The sequence below is a fragment of the Geotrypetes seraphini genome, chromosome 1 (genome assembly GCF_902459505.1).
Source record: "Geotrypetes seraphini chromosome 1, aGeoSer1.1, whole genome shotgun sequence".
Taxonomy (NCBI): domain Eukaryota; kingdom Metazoa; phylum Chordata; class Amphibia; order Gymnophiona; family Dermophiidae; genus Geotrypetes; species Geotrypetes seraphini.
Genome location: NC_047084.1, coordinates 351,115,784 through 351,137,448, shown reverse-complemented (window position 1 = coordinate 351,137,448; position 21,665 = coordinate 351,115,784). Strand labels below are relative to the sequence as shown.

General features: G+C 43.3%; 1 protein-coding gene across 1 annotated transcript in view; it reads left to right on the top strand.

The window, feature by feature from the left end:
- Positions 1-14,816, top strand: part of MRPS18C (mitochondrial ribosomal protein S18C) — a 29,773-nt gene extending 14,957 nt beyond the window's left edge. Inside the window, exons 3-7 of the mRNA XM_033960492.1 lie at positions 5,423-5,481; positions 5,568-5,651; positions 9,227-9,284; positions 14,532-14,591; positions 14,675-14,816. Of these exons, the coding sequence (XP_033816383.1) occupies positions 5,423-5,481; positions 5,568-5,651; positions 9,227-9,284; positions 14,532-14,591; positions 14,675-14,751 (338 nt within the window). The 3' untranslated portion in view covers positions 14,752-14,816. The remainder of the gene's footprint in view (positions 1-5,422; positions 5,482-5,567; positions 5,652-9,226; positions 9,285-14,531; positions 14,592-14,674) is intronic.
- The last annotated feature ends 6,849 nt before the right edge of the window (positions 14,817-21,665 follow it).

Below are 21,665 nucleotides of genomic sequence, written 5' to 3'. Positions count from 1 at the left end.
ATATCTGTACCCTTTCTCTATTACCTTGCTTCCCAGTCAGCATTGTGATTATTCTGGGGAAGTCCATACTATGAATGGATCAGCAAACCAAACTTCAGTAGAACTAGCCAATGCTATATTTGAGCCTAGAATGCCATGCTAAATGCCCATGCTATTTTATCTGCTCTTTTATTTCTGTTCATTACTTGTAGAAAACTCATTTTTGTCTCTTTCTGTCGAACTTCCCCCTAAGCTGAACTATCAGAATTGTATGTTGTATTTGTTTATAAACCATATGGATATTTGTTCAGTGGTTGTTTGTGACAGCCTGCAGACCTATCTTTTAGGGATACTGAATAAATGCTGAAATAAAAAAAATAATTTTGCATCCTAAGAATATAACAGTCATACTGGGTTCATCTAGCCAAGTTTCCTGCTTTCAGCAGTGGCCAATCCAGATCACAATACCTGGCAGAAACCCAAACAGCATTGTTCAGAAGCTCTTCAGGAATTGTTTCTGAATGATCCCCTAGAGGCCTTTATCTGATGTTCACATACAAGATTGTGGCTCTCGGCTGTGAGAAAAAGATTTGTTATAGTGATTGCTTGATTAATCTTTGAGTAACCAAGTGACAAAAAAATGAAGGTAAATTTCACACTGCTGCGTACACTTGTAATTGAAAATATTGAAAACAAGCAAAAGAGTATTTTATTGTTATCAGCTTTCTGGTTGTCATAAGTACAAGATTTTGCAACAAATTTATAAGTCCTATTCAAATTAATATAGATCCAGGACATAGGTCACAGTAAGCAGAATCTAATCCAGAACTACTTAAACTAGGTCTGGACCCTAAATGAGGTCACAACCTAGGGTGGGCTCTCTATAGGTTTATGTTTATTAAAATCTTAATATACTGCATATACAGCCAAAAAGGATCAAAGCGGTTTGCAATATAACTCAATCAAATTTATGAAAAGAACTCCATTTAAATAGGAAAGAAAAGGAAAAAGAATAACATGTCTTAATATATAATATCCTATTACATCCCAATTAACAAATGAGAATAAAAATTAATTAATTAATACAGATTTAGAAAATTATGAAAATATATAAATGCAGACTGCAGTCCCAAATCCATCTCATCAATTTAAAAAGGCCATTTGAAAAAAAAAAATGCTTTTAGATGTCTTTTAATATTTTGAAATGATTCTTCCTTTCTCAATTCCACAGGCAAGCTATTCCATAATATTGTGACTAAATAATAATTTAAAAAAAATGCACAATTTCTAGTTGAGGCAAGATGAGCTTTTGAAATATGGGGAACAACTACTCTATTATCATTCAAAGATCTTAATAAACGCCTAGGCGCATAAAACAACACCAGATTAGAAAGATATAACGGTTATAACTCAAACAATGCTCTATGTATATCATTATTCTGCCCCAAAGACCTGTTCCTGGACCTTTGTATTCTATCTTAGCACATTCACACCTGCTCTTCAAAAAGAGGAAATTGTATTACGGTAAGTTAAATTTGATGTGATGTGGGGACTCTGTAGGGCATTTGGCTGAGGCACCCCCTAAAAGAAAGAGCTTGGACTCCTTGCGGACTCATGAAAGCTAAGTTTTCCTTCAGATTTGATTTAGTGGAGGAAACTGCTGTTATTTAGAACTGTTTGATTTGAACGTTTTTACTGACACACTGATGATTTCTTTGATTCTAAATTTGCACATGGCACTTTATCATTTATTTTTTTCAAATATAAAAAAGGCACTTTTGCACTTAAAAGGTTCACGGGCGACGGAAGGTGATGTTTGTGGGTAAAACCTTGTAGGGCACTTTCTGCGCTCATGCGCTGAGGATATACCCGGGTGAACTCCTTATGAAATTTTTAGAAAGTTCCCATGAACTGATTAGACACCCTGGCCCTGATTCTCCAAAAGTGCGTCCCGATTTTAGGCAGCTGTAGACGTCCTACAGCTGTCTAATCAGCCAATCGGGATGCATGTTTTTTAAAAAAAATACTCCTCAGGCAGGCCGCCCGGGAGAGGCGTCTTTAGAGAATCAGGTTAAATTAGACGCGGCCGCTATACTTATGGCAGCAAGGGATCTCCCTGCTGCAATATGTATAGCGGCCGCGGTTGTTGCGGCCGCCTGTCCCATCACCGACAGGAGAATGCCTAACTCCTCCTGTCGGAACCCCGAACCTCCCTCCCCCCCCAACTCGTAATCGCCGACAGGAGGATGCCCAACTCCTCCTGTCGGAACCCCGGACCCCCCTCCCCCCCAAACTCGTAATCGCCGACAGGAGGATGCCCAACTCCTCCTGTCGGAACCCCGGACCCCCCTCCCCCCCCAAACTCGTAATCGCCGACAGGAGGATGCCCAACTCCTCCTTTCGGAACCCCGGACCCCCCTCCCCCCCAAACTCGTAATCGCCGACAGGAGGATGCCCAACTCCTCCTGCCGGAAAGCCCAACGACCTCCCGCCCCAACTAATCTCCCTCCCCCAACTAACCTTTCAATGTTGGTCAGCTGGACGGGTCTTGCTGCCGTCCAGCCGACGGGTCTGCCTCGTGGAAATGAGACGGCACGCCCCTTCCCGGCCCATCCCCGCTAAATCTAAGGCCTGATTGGCCCAGGCTGTAGAAGCCTGGACCAATCAGGTTTTAGGATTAGTGGGGATGGGCCGGGAAGGGGCGTGCTGTCTCATTTCCACGAGGCAGACCCGTCGGCTTGGCGGCAGCAAGACCCGTCCAGCTGACCAACATTGAAAGGTTAGTTGAGGGAGGGAGATTAGTTGGGGCGGGGGGTCGTTGGGTTTTCCGGCAGGAGGAGTTGGGCATCCTCCTGTCGGCGATTACGAGTTTGGGGGGGAGGGGGTTCCGGGGTTCCGACAGGAGGAGTTGGGCATCCTTCTGTCGGCGATTATGAGTTTGGGGGGGAGGGGGTTCCGGGGTTCCGACAGGAGGAGTTGGGCATCCTCCTGTCGGCGATTACGAGTTTGGGGGGGGAGGGGGTTCCGGGGTTCCGACAGGATGAGTTGGGCATCCTCCTGTCGGCGATTACGAGTTTGGGGGGGAGGGGGTTCCGGGGTTCCGACAGGAGGAGTTGGGCATCCTCCTGTCGGCGATTACGAGTTTGGGGGGGAAGGGGGTTCCGGGGTTCCGACAGGAGGAGTTGGGCATCCTCCTGTCGGCGATTACGAGTTTGGGGGGGAGGGGGGTCTGGGGTTCCGACAGGAGGAGTTGGGCATCCTCCTGTCGGCGATTACGAGTTTGGGGGGGGGAGGGGGTTCCGGGGTTCCGACAGGAGGAGTTGGGCATCCTCCTGTCGGCGATTACGAGTTTGGGGGGGAGGGGGGTTCGGGGTTCCGACAGGAGGAGTTTGGCATCCTCCTGTCGGTGATGGGACAGGCGGCCGCGGCCGCTATACTTTATTGCAGCAGGGAGATCCCTTGCCGCGATCAGTATAGCGGCCGCGTCTACTTACAATGTAGACCAGCATTTTGCTGGCCTACATTTTAAGCGTCTCTTCCTCTACTAGGGAGACGCGTAGGGCCGCCTAAGTTCGCCTAAGGCCTGTAGGCGAGCTTAGGTATCTTGCGGGTCTCCCTAGGCTCCCGGAGGCGCCTTCAGGCCTGCCTGGGGAGCATTTTTTTTAAAAAAACGTGCATCCCGATTGGCTGATTAGACAGCTGTAGGACGTCTACAGCTGGCTAAAATCGGGACGCACTTTTGGAGAATCAGGGCCCCTGTGTAAACCACATCAAATTTAACTTAATACAATTTCCTCTTTTTGAAGAGAAGATGTGCATGTGTTAAGATAGAATACAAAGGACCAGGAGCAGGTCTTTGGGACTGATTTGTACATGAGACTGTCCCCTACTTATATAAATATATATATAAATACTAGTGTGTGTATATATATATATATATATATATATATATATATATATATATATATACATACACTAGTATTTTAGCCTGTTACATTAACGGGTGCTAGAATATATGTCTGTCTGTCTTTCCTTATTTCTGTCTCTCTCCTGCCCACTGTCTTTCTTTCTGTCTGTCTCTCTCCCTGGCTCCCTTTGTCTGTCTGTCTTTCTGTGTCTCTCCCTGCCTCTGTGTCTTTCTTCTTTTCTTTCTGTCTCCCTTCCTCCCACTGTCTGTCTTTCTTTCTATCTATCTGTCTGTCTCTCTCTCTCCCTGCCTCTTATGCAGCAGCATTTCTCTCCCCCCACTTCCCTGTGCAGCAGCTACAGCAGCATTCCCTCCCCCTCCATTTCCCTCCCCCCACACTACTTCCCTGTGCAGCAGCAGCGTTTCCCCTACCCCCCCTTCCCTTCCTGCGGTCCCGACAAACCTGCGACTCCAGTAGCGTCTGCAGCACTCTACACACGCTGCTTCGGGGCCTTCTACTGCCCTGATTTGTTCTGCCGCGTCTCTGATGATGTCATCAGGGATGTGCCAGAGTAAATCAGGGAAGTAGAAGGCCCCGAAGCAGCGTGTGTAGAGTGCTGCAGACGCTGCTGGAGTCGCAGGTTTGGAGTTGGGACCGCGGGAAGGGAAGGGGGGAGGGACTAAGTGATCCGGTCGGATCATGGGAAGGGACTAAGGTAGCCGGTCGGATTGCGGGAAGGGAAGGGGGGTGGCAAGGGAGTAAGTGAGCCTTACTGAACGTGTGGAGAGCAGGGAGTCCAGCGCTGGTGGCCAGTCCTGCGAGTGTAGGTAGGGGCTGGGGACTCGCACATGCGCACTCCTGTGGCCACGGACCTACTGATCACAGATCAGAGATCACAGAAGTACGCAGGTAAGAGTGCGCATGTGCGGTCAGGGTTTTATTATATAGAATATTCTCAGGCTTTTTGATATTTTTGGACATCATTATTCTGCACCTCGGGGGGTTATAGAATTTTATTTTGCCACAATTGTGGGGTCACAGCTACAAAAAGATTAGGAAGCATTAGTCTAATCTTTTAAACTGTAAAATTGTTTAACATGATACCTGGAATCTTTGTATATATTTAGAACTTTTGTTACGTGTTTAGATGCTTATTTTGCAACAAATTTAGGGGTTCTTTGAATGTACAAAAAATCAGTGTTTTCACTCCACAAGTTCTACAGTACCTTTTCTGGTGGATTCCAAATATGTGTAGGAATCGGCACGAAAAGGGCATAAAATCCAAGATCTGCCAGGGGGAGGGATGAGAGAGTATTAGGGTTTGTAGTATTTCTCCAGATAACACTTATTTAATTTTTCTATTTTTATTTTATTTTTTTGCATTGTAGTAGTATGAGGGTTTATCAGTTAAAAGTCAATTTTATTTATCCAACAGTCATCTTTAACCACGCTTGAAGATTTGTTTTGCTGTTCTTTTGTTTTCCTAGACAGAGTTTGGTTAATTATTTGTCTCTTTTTTTATTATTATTATTCAGTGCTCTGGAGAAGAAGCTATAGCTTACAAGATGGCGTAGTGACTTATCAAGAAGATTTGGTAAGACAGAATTCAGAAAGAGGTGAAACTGTCTTAGAGATTGAAAATATGTCATTGCTAATGAGTAATCTGATTTGTACTTCCAGCCTATTCAAATGGAAAATCCATACAAGGAGTCTCCTAAAAAATGTGTTTTGTGTGGAATATCTGTAAATTACAAAAACACACAGGTGGGTTTCTTTCAGAATGTTTGCTCATAAGACTCTTTGTACTTCCTTACATTTGTAAAGATCATTAGAAGACCCTCACTAGTCCTGTATGCACCTGTGCCCAGGACCAAATCAAGTCCAAATAGAAGGTGCATACCATTTGATTAGCTTTGTAGGACAGCTGTAGAGGTACTGCTTATCCTTATGAGGTGGTGATAAGTTATGTTTTGGGGGCTCAGCCCTTGTGCCTCCTTTATTGTTTCTGCCTTATGTAAAGACTCCCTTGACCTTTTTAGTTGATCTCCAATGTGAAGTGAGTGTTATCAAACCAGACGATTAACTCCAGTTTTCTGCATTTATTAGTTGTTTGAAGGGTGTTGCGCAAAACACCTGATAAGTCCACTTTAGGGACATACTGAGTTTTCTTACTGACACATTCATTTATAGAACTGTTCATTATTTACTTACTTATTTTTGCCGAAAAATATGTGAAGTCTTTGTATTGGCATTGCAGAATTTTATTGTGGTTTTGGCTTTGTTCGAAATTAGAGAATGACATGGTGGTAGTTACCCGCGGCTAGCTGTGGGTATCCCGCCGAAATGGTGGTGGTGGGGGAGAAGTGCTCACTGCGGGCATGGGGACAAGGCCATCCACCACCCCATGGAGTGGTGAATGACCTTGTCCCCGCAGTTAAGGGAGGGAAGGCACGCGGTCACCTCCCTACTTCCGGCCAAATCTATCTCCCCCTTACCTTCACTGCGCTCTAGAAAATAAGCTGAAGCCTGCCTGTGCCGCCCTGCAGTCACTGTGTGTGGGTGGAAGCTTCTCCTCTGACACAGTTTCCAGTTGCGTCAGAGGAGAAGCTTCCGCCCACACACATGCAATCAACCTTTTGGCACCCTTGCTTTAGACAATAGTCTTCAAATTAGTTTTTTTTATTCTGACATTGCTTTGAGACATATCAAAATTAACAACCTGGCTTTCACAGGAATCGTGGCTTTCACAGGAAAAATTTAAATATAAGAAGTGCTTTTTTCAAAACTGCACAGAATCATGATGTCACAAAAACCAATGCCCTTCCTTTGCTGTCCTGTCCATTGGTATGCCTTCTAGTCGACTTTCAATATATACATAAAACTAGTAGAAGATTTAATACCCCCCTCCTCAGTTACAAAACAATAGCGTGTTTTTTAACACCGGCCATGGCGGTAACAGCTCAGACACTCAGAATTCCTATGAGCGTTGGAGCTGTTACTGCTGCAGCTGGTGCTAAAAACTGCGCTTTTGTAAAAAGGGAGGTTAGAAAAATAGATGAAAGAAGGAAACCAGAAGGAACTGGAGGTTAAGTGCACAAGATTAATCCTCTTTGAAGAATCTGGGTGGATGTGGATCACATAAGAAAGAGACTGTTTGACTCAAGAAGGAATTGGTTTACCCCAGAACCTGGGAGACCTGTTACCCCCAAAAGTTCAAGTACATCTGAAAGGAGATCACAAACACAGAGGAAAAATGCTGTACAACTTCAGGACAGAAAGACTTAAATCAGATCTTGTTTTGCACAAGTTTAGTAAAGAGAGTTGGAGCATCCCATACCTGACACTGAGTTATCTTTCAGAGGAATTCCTGTGCCGCGACCTTGAAAGGAAACTCTCTCCATCTGGAGATAACCTGCTCCCCTGAAGAGTGTATGCTGAAAGCAAATTGGGGAGAAATATATTTGGGGGGGGGGGATCCTGGGATGCAAATCCAGGAATGGACCACCTCATGACCAGGACTTCCCCCTTATATAATGATGTTCTAAGGCAGTGGTTCCCAACCCTGTCCTGGAGGACCACCAGGTCAGTCAGGTTTTCAGGATAGTCCAAATGAATATGCATGAGAGAGATCTGCATGTAATGGAGGTGCCAGGCAATCAAATCTGCTCAATGTATATTCATTAGGGCTGTCCTGAAAACCCGACTGGCCTGGTGGTCCTCCAGGACAGGGTTGGGAACCACTGTTCTAAGGCATGGTGGTTGTCTTGGATTTGGAGGAATACAGGATAGCAAGGTACAGTTGAGACAGTCTTAGAGCTGAAGTAGAAGTCCTGCAGTTCCACTGGGAGGGAAGTGCAAAAGATCTTGAAAACATTTTATAAGATTTTGAAGTTATCTTTGGCATATAAAGGAAAGATGTTGAGGATAATGAAATGGGAATTTGATATCCCCCCAGTAAATTAAGATTCCATGGTGCTCAGTTCTCAAACATTAAAATGCTTTATTTTGTGCAGTGAAGAGAGAAAATCTTGTACGTATTTGGAGGTAAACAATATACAACATCTTTCAGGCTGCATGCCTCTACTAATTATTACTTATTTTACTATATACATATTTAAATTTTCTTCTGGTTAGGAGACCCCTGTCTGTAATGTGAAATTGTTGTACAATCTGTTGGCTTGACTGGGGTAAATGGAAAACTTTATTTTAAAAAGGAAGGCAAAGATATTTGGAATGGAGTAACAGCAGTGTGGAGGGACAATTCTATAGTTTGAGACCTGTGTAAGACATGAAATAGTTTGTTGTTTGATTGGTGTGGGAGAGACAGATGCTTAGTTGAGTAGATCATAAGGACTTTTCATTTAATTTTTTAATTCATTTAATTGTTTTAATATTCATTGCTTGCTCAGTTACAGTCAGCTATGCAAGTAAGATGTTTCTACCCCTCTAGCTGCATAATGTCTCCACTCCTTTCATTCTCAGATCTATGAGAATTAATAAAGGTAGTTTAAAAATTGGCTACCTGACATCGTCACTATTGGGCTTCAGGTGTTTTCATTTGCACCTACTGAGCCATTTGTGTTTTGTTCCCTACTACACCATCTGGTCATTGAGCAGCCTTTCTTGGTGGAGAAACGCAGATAGTAGATCCCTTAAGAGGCTGGTCCCATTGCTCCCTTGTGACAGGGACTGGGGCCACCAGCAACCCTGGAAGCTTTCTCCTCTGCTTCAACTTCCTGTTCCTGCAGAGGGAAAGTTTCAGTTCTGGGTTGTCGAAGGCAGCACATTTAAGCAGCTTATTTGCGTCTTCCTCCGCGGCACACAGTTTGGGAAACACTGCTATAAAACAAGGTGTCTGTGGACATTTGGATTTATTTTATTTTACTTTCAGCAGATACTCTTGTATAACTAATAATGGATATAGATTTGAAAATGCAATCTTATATGTGTTACCTCACTCTATGCATGCTTTTATTTGCCATAGGAAGCATTTCCTAGGGATGGAGTAGAGGAGTAATAGGCTGAGAAGCCAGGGTTTAAATTCTGTTTGTTCCTCCTATTTGTGATGTGGAGCAAGTCACTCAAGTTCTGTGATTTCTGGTACAAAACTTAGACTATAAGGGGCAGGGAAATATCTACTATATCTGAATTGGAACTCGGGTTTAAGCTTGGGTTTGGAAAGATGAGCAATTAAACCCAACTCTAAAACTTAAACGGGAGCTAATTTTAGGACCTTGGTACTGTCTAGTTCAGAAGTTTAACTGCGATATTTGCTATTACAGTACTAAGTGTTTATCAAATTTTATAGATGTGTATGTGTTTTGTTTTTTACTAAACAGCTCCTGTCTCAGTTTATTTCACCATACACGGGTCGCATTTATGGCAGACATATAACAGGTAATTTACATATCGTTGTGGATAGTAATATTTGAACAACATAGAAACCATGAGATTTCTGATTGCAGTCCTTGCCTATTGTAAATGCCAGAGAGAAAAGCCAGAGAGGCCTCTACGATGGGGAGAACAAGCCAACCACAAGAGTCATGAGGAAAAGATGTCAACCATACAGTTAATGCCTCCATGGCAATCTTTTGGGTTATAAAATAAACTGAACTCGTATCCCTAAATTGTCTTCTACCAGTCTAATTTTATAGACATCTTTATAACAAATTTAGCCAGGTGCTTTCCCTGCCCCCACAGCAAAAATGTAACTAAAAGCATGCAAGACTCTGGAAGATTCTTTCAGTAATTGATATCAGACGTTTTATCTAATGTCAATTACAGATTGATTCTGTTTAAGTATATTTTTATTGTACAACAACTAAAGGTGCTAAAGATTATTGTAACCACTAACCAGTATATGTGAACCTTTTCCATAGGTAACAGTGTAGTTTCATTTTACAAAATGCCTTTTATCTTCAGAAGCCTGCAGTAATACATAAGAACATAAGACTTGCCTCTGTCGAGTCAGACCGGAGGTCCATCGTGCCCGGCAGTCCGCTCACGCGGCGGCCCCTCAGGTCCAGGACCTGATAGTGCTCCAACCCTAAAACTCACATACGCTTTTCGCTTTTGTCCTGTAGAGTAACCTTCTATCTATACCCTGCAATCCCCTTCGCTTTCAGGAAGTCATCCAGTCCCTTTTTGAAACCCAGTATTGTACTCTGTCCTATTACCTCCTTTGGAAGCGTGTTCCAGGTGTCCACCACCCTCTGAGTGAAGAAAAACTTCCTTGCATTCGTTTTGAATCTGTCCCCTCTCAGTTTTTCTGAGTGACCTCTTGTTTTTGTTGTCCCCGCTAGTCTGAAGAATCTGCCCCTCTCCACCCTCTCTATGCCTTTCATGATTTTATATGTCTGTATCATGTCTCCTCTCAGTCTCCGCTTTTCCAGGGTAAAGAGCCCCAGTTTGTCTAACCTTTCGGCATATGAAAGGTTCTCCATTCCTTTTATCATCCTAGTTGCTCTCCTCTGGACCCTCTCAAGTATCGCCATGTCTTTCTTAAGGTACGGTGACCAGTATTGGACACAGTATTCCAGATGTGGTCGCACCATTGCTCGATACAATGGCAGGATGACCTCCTTCGTTCTGGTAGTGATACCTTTTTTGATAATGCCCAGCATTCTGTTCGCTTTCTTTGAGGCCGCTGCACATTGCGCCGCTGGCTTCATTGTTGTATCCACCAATACCCCCAGGTCTTTTTCTAGGGTGCCTTTCCCCATCACCCTTCCTCCCATCGTATAGCTGTACATGGGGTTCCCTTTCCCGATGTGCAAGACCTTACATTTCTCCACATTGAAGCTCATCTGCCATCTTTTTGCCCACTCGCACAGTTTGTTCAGGTCGCTCTGCAGTTCTTTGCATTCCTCAACAGTTTTGACCCTGTTGGAGAGTTTTGTATCGTCTGCAACTTGATAACTTCGCACTTCGTGCCCGTTTCCAGATCGTTAATGAATATATTGAACAGCAGCGGTCCCAGCACTGACCCCTGCGGGACACCACTCGTGACCTCTTTCCAGTCAGAGTAGTGTCCTTTTACTACTACCCTCTGCTTCCTATCCGCCAGCCAATTTTGGATCCATCTGTGGACTTCCCCTTCCACCCCGTGGTTCCACAGTTTCTTCAGCAGGCGCTCGTGGGGTACCTTGTCAAAGGCTTTTTGGAAATCCAGATAAACTATGTCAATGGGGTTACCTTGGTCCAAATGTTTGCTTATCCCCTCAAAGAAATGTAGTAGATTCGTTTGGCACGATCGTCCTTTATAGAAACCGTGCTGGCTTGTTCTCATCAGTTTATTTTTTTCTATATGCTCATTGATACCTTCCCTGATCAGTGATTCGACCATCTTCCCCGGAACTGAGGTCAAGCTCACCGGTCTATAGTTCCCCGGGTCACCTCTCGATCCTTTTTTGAAGATTGGTCTAACATTTGCTATCCTCCAATCTTCTGGGATTATCCCTGTTCTTAAGGATAGGTTGCAAATATGCCTGAGTAACTCCGCTATTTTGTCTCTGAGCTCTTTCAGTATTCTCGGGTGGATCCCATCTGGGCCAGGAGATTTGTCAATTTTCAATCTATCTATCTGCCTTAGAACGTCTTCGAGGCTTACCTCCATGCATGATAATATACCCTCCTGATCCCCCTTGAAGATTTTTTCTGGTTCCGGCACGCTGGATGTGTCTTCTTTTGTAAAGACCGACGTGAAGAACTTGTTTAGTCTGTCAGCCACCTCTTTTTCCTCCTTCACCACTCCTTTCTTGTCTCCCTCATCCAGAGGTCCCACCTCCTCCCTCGCTGGCTGTTTCCCTTTTACATATCTGAAAAATGGTTTAAAATTTCTTGCTTCCTTGGCTAGTCTCTCCTCGTATTCTTTCTTGGCTTTTCTGACCACTCGGTGACATTCTTTCTGATGCTTCCTGTGCTCTTTCCAATTTCCTTCAGTTTTGTCCTTCTTCCACTTCCGAAATGATGTTTTCTTGTCTCCTATCACTGTCTTTACTTCATTGTTTATCCATGCTGGGTCTTTAGTCTGATTCTTTTTGCATCCTTTCCTAAATTTGGGTACATATAGTTTTTGTGCCTCGTTTACTGTGTCCTTGAGTAGGGACCAGGCTTGCTCCACAGACAGAGCTTTCTTGGAGCTGTTTCTGAGCTTCTTCCTCACCATTTGTCTCATGGCATCATAGTTCCCTTTCCTGAAGTTAAACGCTGTTCCCTTTGATCTCTTCCCCTTTGGTAATCCTACTTCCACTTGGAACAGAATCATGCTGTGGTCACTGTTTCCTAGCGGTCCCATTACTTCCACTCCCTTTGCAGGTCCTTTAAGCCCATTGAGGATCAGATCCAGGATCGCTGCCCCTCTCGTTGGAGTCTGGACCAGTTGTTCCATGAAACAGTCTTGTACGGTTTCCAGGAACTCCGTTTCCTTCGTACATTTTGAATTTCCAAGACGCCAGTCTATCCCGGGATAGTTGAAATCTCCCATAACTATAGTGTTAGCGTTCTTGCATTCCCTCCTCAGCTCGGCTACCATTTCTGTATCCTCTGCTTCAGATTGCCCAGGTGGACGGTAGATCAGTCCCATCTTTATCTCGGATCCGTTTTTTCCTGGTATTTTAACCCACAATGACTCTAGTTGTCCATTTGCCGCTGCTGTATCCACACTGGTTGAGTGGATGGTTTCCCTTATGTACAGTGCTATTCCTTCTCCTTTCTGATAAGTCCTATCTTTTCAGTAGAGTTTATATCCTGGCAGTACTATGACCCATTTGTTTTCCTCGTTCCACCATGTTTCCATGATCCCTATGATGTCTAGGTTCTCATTTTTGGCCGTGACTTCCAATTCCCCCATTTTGTTCCTTAGGCTCCTTGCATTAGTGTACATGCAGTTCAAGTCCTGGCATTTAGTCTTCCCCGCTGTTTTCCCATGTGCTTCAGTCTTCTTTCTGTCCTCTTCCTGAGTAGAATCTCAGTTATCCTGCACTCATGGTGATTGGAGGATGCCGGATAACTGTAGTTTCTGGTTGCTTGAAAGCTACTGTAAAAGTAAGTTTGGTCTCCCTTCCCACCTCACTCTGTCATCCCCCTGCTCCCACTTGTAGGCCCAGCATGTGTTCTTCCCTTCTTTCTCTACCCCATTCTCCCCTCCCACCCCCCACTCCCTCCTCCCCTGAAGCAGTAGAGCTGGTCCTGACAACCCTCTCTCCCTCCATTCCTGAAGCAGTAGAGCTGGTCCTGACAATCTCTTCCCTCTGTTCCCAAAGCGTCCTGACAAACCACCCTCCCTTTGTTCCCAAAGCAACAGAGCACCTGACAAACCCCCCTCCCTTCCTCATCCGAAGCTATAGCGGCAGTTGGCGAGCTGAGGAAGCACCAGTAAACAGGCAGTTTCTGGCTAGCCCAGGCAGGGCCTTTTCTCTGCTACGTCACAAGTGACATGACAGAGGAAGGCCCTGCTGGGACTGGCCAGAAGCAGCCTCTTTACTGGTGCGTCCTCTGTTTGCTGGCTGCTGCTATAGCTTCGGGGGAGGGGATTGTTTGAACCGGCTCTACTGCTTTGGGAACGGAGGGAGGGTTGTTGGGGCTCTACTGCTTCGGGAATGAGGTTGTTAGGACCAGCTCTGCTGCTGCTGATGCCTCTGGGGCAGGTGGGCGGGCAGGAGGGAGGGAGGGGAGTTGTTGGGTCAGGAACACCACTTTGGAAGTTATCAGGAGTCACTTTTTTTTTTCTTGCTGACAGTTTTTTTGCCTGTTGGTTGAGATTGCTGGTTAATTGAATACCGGTTAACTGTAAATTGTATACTGTAAATATACCAAATCATTACTAGAACCATGCACCATAGTTGTAGGGTATCATATCTTGGCAGAAGCACCTGTGTAAAGACACTTGTTTATGTTCTCATTTGTGTGCTCTTATATCCAACAACTCATCCTTAGTTTGGTAACTAAGAGAGAAAATTTGTAGTTTTCTTTCATACAGCTCAGGGGTGGTTTTTTAATGCAGTAAAAGGCCTAGCTTTGTTCTTGGGCAGCTGTTTTCCTTTAAAATGCTTGCATGGTTTTATTCAGATATACCAAGCCACACAAATGAACTGTGTCCATATAATATATAATCAAGTGAAAAATCATATAGACAGTACTCCTACAGCTAGAGAAGCACAGTTGCCCCTTTTTTTATAATTATAAAAAAATATAGAGAAAGAGAGACCCCAGAAATAAACAGCCCTTAGTCTCAGTCCAAAATGCCCTGGGGCTTTAAACAGACTCAGAAAAAAATCCATATGCTACATAAGCACGCAAGAAAAAAGAGAGCAACCATTGTACTTATCTTCATAGCTATAGAATGGGATCAATGAAACATTAAATTGGAGAGTACATGTGTAGTCATTCCACTTGCAATTTCAGTAATTCCTTCTGCCAAGCCTGACAGCGACCCTGTTTTGGTGTCATTCTGTTTCAAGAGCGAGGCGCTTCTTATTTAGATATGTCCAATATAAAAACCAAAACAAAATCCCAGCATAGATTCATTGAAGAGCCTATTCAGATATACCTTCATTTTTCAGAATTTAATAAATGACAGAGAATGCTTTGTGTATCTGCTTGTCATGTGCTTTTCATGATTGAAAAATGTGGATGTCTTTTTAGGCTTGTGTGGGAAGAAACAGAAAGAGATTGCTAAAACCATTAGAAGGGCTCATGTAATGGGTAAGATACTAAAGAAATTGACTTGATGAAGAAACGTTTGAGTTATCTTATTGAGACTAACCAGTGTGCAATTTTCATTGCAGGATTCATGCCAGTGACTTACAAGGATCCTGCGTTTCTCAGTGACCCCAAAATCTGTGACATCAGGCTCCCTGTGTAGCATATTCTGTTAATAGCTTTTCTTCTATACAGTAAAAATATAGTAAAGATTGTTTTTGTTTTAAATGCAAGTTGTATTTTTTTTAAACTAAATTCCATGTAGGTTTATCAAAGGTTCCTATTGTTAATTTTGGACACATCTGGGTTTCTTTTAGAGTGAGGAGGGAACAAGATATTTTGAGCAGTATTTCTTTTTTTACCCTTCAATATAAATAGCTTAAAAGGGAGTTGGGGGAGAACCTCTTGGAGTACAGAATGGGGCTGGAAAGTAAGGGGTCCCTTGCTTGTGTATGGTCTGTTGTTTCTACCCAGGCCTTTGCTGAGTGCATCAGCATTTCCTTATTGCATTGTTTTCAGTTCTGGAATGGGCAGTGTTTTATTCCTCCTTCTTCTACGGACATACCTTCAACAGCAACAATAGAATCTGAGCCATGCATTCTGGTGCAGTGGGTATTGGAAAATAATACAGAAAAACAGGTAGTTGTAGGGTAAAGGGTATTTTATCTAAGATGTAATCTTGTTACAAACATTTAGCACTTGGCAAAGTATCTTGCAGGGAAGCTGCCATGGGGTATAAGATCCAGAAAAAGAAAACCTCGGAGCAGGGGTGAGAAGCTTGCAGTTTGTCATTGAATTCAGCGTAGCCCATGAGACTATGAAAAGTGTATACAAAAAATGTCATTATCCAGAGTTTTGGAAATTTTAAATACCGTTCTTTGCACATATTTTCAGAATAACCACTCTAGCAGTTTGTTTACATCATTTTAAAGACCAATGGACTTTAAATCAAATTCAGTGGGGATAGGTATGAAGCCCCCAGGTAATCAAGATCCCTTAGGCAAATAAAACATTGGACCTAGAGGCTGTGATGGAAGAGGCCAACTTGGATTTAGTGACAGTCAACGGAGATGTGGTTCAAGGAGATCCATGACTGGGATATTGTTATACTGCTTTCAGGAAAGACAGGGTAGGGAAAAGGGTAGAGGAGTGGTATATGTTAAAGAAAATATTAAAATGACAGAATTGCTGAATTTAATAGGTAAGGAACATTATTAATCTGGAATGAGCAAATGGACAATGTATTTACATTGGTATGATATACAGGCCTCCTTGACAGCCAGAAGTGACCCAAGACTTAATTGAAGACATTCACAAGAGTGCAGCGAAAGAAGAAGTGATAGGTGATTTCAACATGTTGAATTGTAGATGGGGGGTGTCCTTGTTATAAGATCATCTAGAAGTAAAGAGATCTTAGATTTTCTACAGGGAAAGAGCTGTTCTTACTTAACTCGGAGAACTCTATGATCCTCATCACAAAACAAGCTAACAGTACTATCATTTTGTGAAATTTTCCATTAACATACTAGACAAGCAATCTTCTCAGTTCAAGACCCAGAACAGTGGAACAAGCCACCACAACATCTTCACCAACAAACATCCTTACAAAAATTCAAAGCTGACAAAAACTTTTTTGTTCAACGATGCCTACCTACACTTAAACAGTCTCTGGTGTGGCCTGAACAATAAGGCATCCCAACCCCCCCTCTTTTGTATTACCCCTTTATATTTTCAAAATTGTTGTTCTACCCAAACTATCTTGTCATGTCATGTCTTCCCCTACTCATTTTATAATCTTAGACTGTAAGCCGCTCAGATGCTAATAGGTGACAATACCTGAAAAAGCTAAGAGTAGCTGGTAACATAGTTGGGCAAGCAAAAAAAGAAGAAATAGCCAATAATGTAAAATTCAAGTACAAGAACTCTTTACATACAGTCATGTGAAAAAATTAGGCCACCCCATTCAATATTCAGTTCTTTCTTAAGAAATGTTCACACATCAATGTCAAATCTTTTTTTTATTTATCTGTGGAAAAGAAAGTGATGTACCGTAATTGCAGGTAAACAACAAAATTTTTCCTTGATTTACTCATGAAACAAAAGGTATCCACAAAAATGTGTATTCTAACTGAGGAATAAATTAGGACATCCTAATTGTTAGTGTTACCACCTTTAGCTGAAATAACTGCAGTGAAATGCTTCTTGTAGCCATCTACCAGTCTCTGACATTGATCTGAGGAAAGTTTGGCCTACTCCTTAATGCAGACTTCTTTTAGCTGCAAGATGTTTGAGGAATTTCTTGCATGTACAACCCATTTCAAATCACCCCACAGCATCTCTTATCAGATTAAGATCAGGGCTTTGACTCGGCCACTCCAGAAGTCTCCATTTTTTTAGTTTTCAGCCAGTCCTTGGTGAATTTACTGGAATGTTTTGGGTCATTGTCATGTTGCAGGGTCCAGTTACGCTTCAGTTTTAATTTTCTTAAAGATGGTCTCACGTGTTCCTCAAGCACCCTCTGATACATAAGAACATAAGAAGTTGCCCCCGCTGAGTCAGACCAGAGGTCCATCTTGCTCAGCGATCCGCTCCCGCGGCGGCCTATCAGGCCTAGTGCCTGAACAGTGGTCCCTGATTAATTTTGTAACTTGCCTCTAATCCCATCCCTATAATCTACCTTTACCCTTATCTGTACCCCTCAATCCCTTTGTCTTCCAAGTACCTATCCAAAGCTTCTTTGAACCCCTGTAGCGTGGTCCTGTTTATCACATCCTCTGGTAGTGCGTTCCATGTATCCACCACCCTCTGTGTGAAAAAGAACTTCCTGGCGTTTGTTCTAAACCTCTCCCCTTTCAATTTCTCTGAGTGCCCCCTTGTACTTATTGATCCCCTTAATTTGAAAAATCTATCCCTGTCTATTTTTTCTATGCCCTTCATGATCTTGAAGGTTTCTATCATGTCTCCGCTTTTCCAAGGAGAAAAGCCCTAGCTTTTTCAGTCTGTCAGTATATGAGAGGTTCTCCATGCCCTTTATTAGCTTAGTTGCTCTTCTCTGGATCCTCTCAAGTACCTCCATGTCCTTCTTGAGGTACGGCGACCAGAACTGAACACAGTACTCCAGGTGCGGGCGCACCATAGCACGATACAGTGGCAGGATGACTTCCTTTGTCCTGGTCGTGATACCCTTCTTAATGATACCCAACATTCTGTTTGCTTTCCTTGAGGCCGTGGCACACTGCGCCGACGCCTTCAATGTTGTGTCTACCATCACTCCCAGGTCTCTTTCAAGGCCGCCCTCCCCTAGCGCTGATCACCCCATTTTGTAAGTGAACATCGGTTTTTTTTTCCCTATATGCATGACCTTGCATTTCCCTATGTTGAAACTCATTTGCTACTTTTTGGCCCATTTTTCCAGTGTTGTCAGATCTTTTTGGAGATCTTCGCAGTCCTCCATGTTATTGACCTTGCGATATAGTTTGGTGTCATCCGCAAATTTAATAACCTCACATTTTGTTCCTGCTTCCAGGTCGTTAATGAATATATTGAATAGGAGCGGTCCCAGCACCGACCCCTGTGGAACTCCGCTCGTGACCCATTGCCAGTCTGAGTAATGTCCCTTTACTCCAACCCTCTGTTTCCTGTCCGCCAGCCAGTTTTTGATCCATCGGTGGACCTCCCCTTGCACCCCATGGTTCCATAGTAGAATTCATGGTAGATTTTATAATGGTGAGCTGGCCAGCTCCTGCTACAGCAAAGCATCCCTGAACCATGACACTTCTGCCTCCATGCTTCATAGCTGGTATGAGGTTCTTTTCCTGGAATGCTGTATTTGGTGTATGCCAAATATGTCCTCTTTTCTGGTGCCCAAATAATTCAATTTTCAAGTTTATTGTATATTTGATTAATCGCTTACTCAAATTTCTAAGCGATGAACATATCATTAAAATTGCATACAATTAAGGGGGCAGCAAAACAAGTAAAAACTAAACATATGTAACGTGTTAAAGACTAATATTACAAACATGTAAAAACGAGAGGAAAGGATGGGTAGATAAATACAAATTGCTGATAGAAAAGAAGACAATTTTGGGAAAAAACAATAGGGAGGGAATAAACAATAAACTTTAACAAGGTTATGGAAATGAAATGAAACTCTTAGTCAAACTTCTATCTATATAACACTATTCCGAAAACAATATGGCGGCGGCGTGATAGCTGCGTGAATGCAAGCTCCATTGTGCCTTACAATTTCTTATTAGAAATTTACCTTTTCGTCGCGGCGAATTTGATAATGCCCCATACTAAACGTAAGGGCTCTCTTCGGGTGAACCTCCCCACGCCCAGGCAAGCTTCAATGGACTGATTCTTGACTAGCTCACCGGCCATTGGTGAGGGGGGAAGGAACCCAGCGGTGTCCCCGATGGAAGGAGCCACCGTAGGTTTGGGGCTTGAGATCTCACTATCCCCTTCGGCTGCCACCTGACCCAGCGCAGGAGGATATCGAGAGCGTGAACGCTGAGGTCCTAGTAGGTCTGACCCTCCACGCAGCGGGAGGCCTCATACCAGCTTGAACACAGAATGTGTAACATCACAAGAAGCGGGAGAGAACCGCTCTTCACAGGTGACACTGGATGACATTTGGCGAGTGCTCCAGAGGTGGAAGTGGCTGTTACTAAATCCAATACTGATATGTCCGGGGTTGTAAGTAAAATCGATGATTTATCAACTTATATTCATAACATTCAAATTGAGACTAATTCTAGGTTCGACATCATTAATAAAGAGATAACCTCTATTCAAAATATGTCTACAACATTTGTCAAAGACAGACTTTTCTTTCAGAAAAAATTGAACAACTTGAGAACTATAATAGAAGACTTAATCTAAGAATATTGAATTTTCCTAAGTCAGCCATTACAGCTCCTATTGATATGTTTAAAAAATACCTGATTGAAAATTAAAAATTTTCTTCAGACTCAATCCCACCGGTCAATAGGATTTACTATTTGCCTAATAAGTCACAAAGTTTACCTTCTGACAAACAAGCTGAAAGAATACAATCTTTGGACTTGAATAATCTAACTGATATTTTGAAAACTACACAAGAAGAAATTGAATATCGTGAAACAATGATTATAATTTTGTTTTTTGAGCAAAATCTTAATGCTATATTAAGAATTTTCTTTCGCAACTCCCAAACTTTATTTTTCAGTCAGAAAATTTAGATTTTTCCTGATATTACAAAGACTACACAGGACCGTAGGAAACTATTTTTAGCTATGAGGGAGGAAGTTAAAAGTTTGGGAGCTACATTTATGCTTGGTTATTCTTGTAAATGTTTAGTTAGATACTCCGGAATTAAATATTTTTTTTTGTTCCTGAGCACCTTCGTACCTTTCTGGACACTAAGAAAATGTCATAGGGTAGTCTAAAAGAATTTTGGGCCGTGTATAGATAATGTTAAGCCATTTCTATAATTATGTATTATTGATAAATATAAGACCTCCTTGTCTTTTTCTTTATTGTTTTCTCATCATTATTGAGGCCTTATTAAGAGTTTAAAGATATGAATAATCATAATACTTGTAATTTAATGATTATCTAGTTTACCTTTTTTTGATTTGTCCTAATTATTTAATGACTAGTCTTTAAGCCCGTTACATTAACGGGTGCTAAAGCAGATGTCTGTCTGGGTTTTTTTCTTTGTCTCTCTCTCCCTGGACCCCTGCCTACCTGTATTTCTCTGTTGCGCCATGCCTGCCTGTCTCTCCATGGCCCTCTTCTGTCTCCCCCCCTCCCAGAGCAAAGCATTATTGTTTTCTTCCCCCCCCAGCAGCCCCCTTTCCCTCTTCCCCTGTTGTGCCATGCCTGCGGGCTCCGTGGCCCCCTTCTGTTCCCTCCTGATGATTGCTGTCTGCCCTCTCCCCCAAAGCAGCCCCCTTTCTCTCTCCCCCTGGTCCCCTGTTGTGCAATGCCTGCCTGCCCCGTGGCCACCCTCCCCCTATTCTTTCCATCCCTCCAACTGGAGCTGGTGTCGGTCTAGGACAGGGGCTGCATCGTTCACCTCGTGGCCCAGATCGTCAAGCAGGTTCTCCTGCTTAATGGCGGTGGGCGGGGCTGCAGGAAGACTGCGAGTGTGGCAGCAGTGGCAACCCCGGCTCCTTCTTCAGCACCATGTCGGGAAGGTGGAGAGCGGCCTGTGAGGTTCGCTACAGCGGCTGGCGAACCTCAGCAGGCTGCTTTGAAGAGGAGCGGCAGCGGGAGGTAGGAGTCGCTGGCGTGTTCTGCACACTCATGTGCCTCCAGCTAGCGCAGGCACCGTGAGGACTGGCACAGAAGCACACCTCACGCCACCAGGAATCACAATCTTTCAACAGTGCATGCGCGCTTAGCCTTTTATTATAATTGATAATCATGTTTTCCATATACTCTGCTTTCTTTAACAAGAGTATTCTTGTGGATTATTTTGAAAATGCATAAATAAAAAAATTTTAAAAACCCCAACAAAACAAAAACCACTATTCCAGAAGTCCTGGGGTTTGTCTATGTTCTCTCTGGCAAACTTCAGTCTGGCCTTGATGTTTCTCTTAGAGAGCAAAGGTTTCCTCCTTGCACACATCCCTTGCAAATTAAATTTGTACAGTCTCTCTGATTGTAGAGGCATGCACTTTCACATCAACAGTAGCAAGAGCCTGCTGTAGATCCCATGATGACATTTTAGGGTTTTTGGAGACTTCTTTTAGCATCTTGCGGTCTGCTCTGGGGATCAACTTGCTTGAACAGTCAGACCTGGGCATGTTGACAGTTGTTTGGAAAGTCCTCCACTTGTACACGTGGAATGGTTAATGCCAAATTCTTTTGAGATCTTTTTAAATCCCTTACCATTTATAAGCTACTACAATTTTCTTTCTGAAGGCCTCAGACAGCTCTTTTGATCTCACCATGGTGTTCACTTTCACTGCAGCAGTCATGAGCACACCAAACTAAATGTCTGAGGTTTAAGTAGGGCAAACCTTCAAAATGCTGCGTAATGATGTGATACACTTGTGTGTGATTTGAGCCACTTTAAGTGTGAGG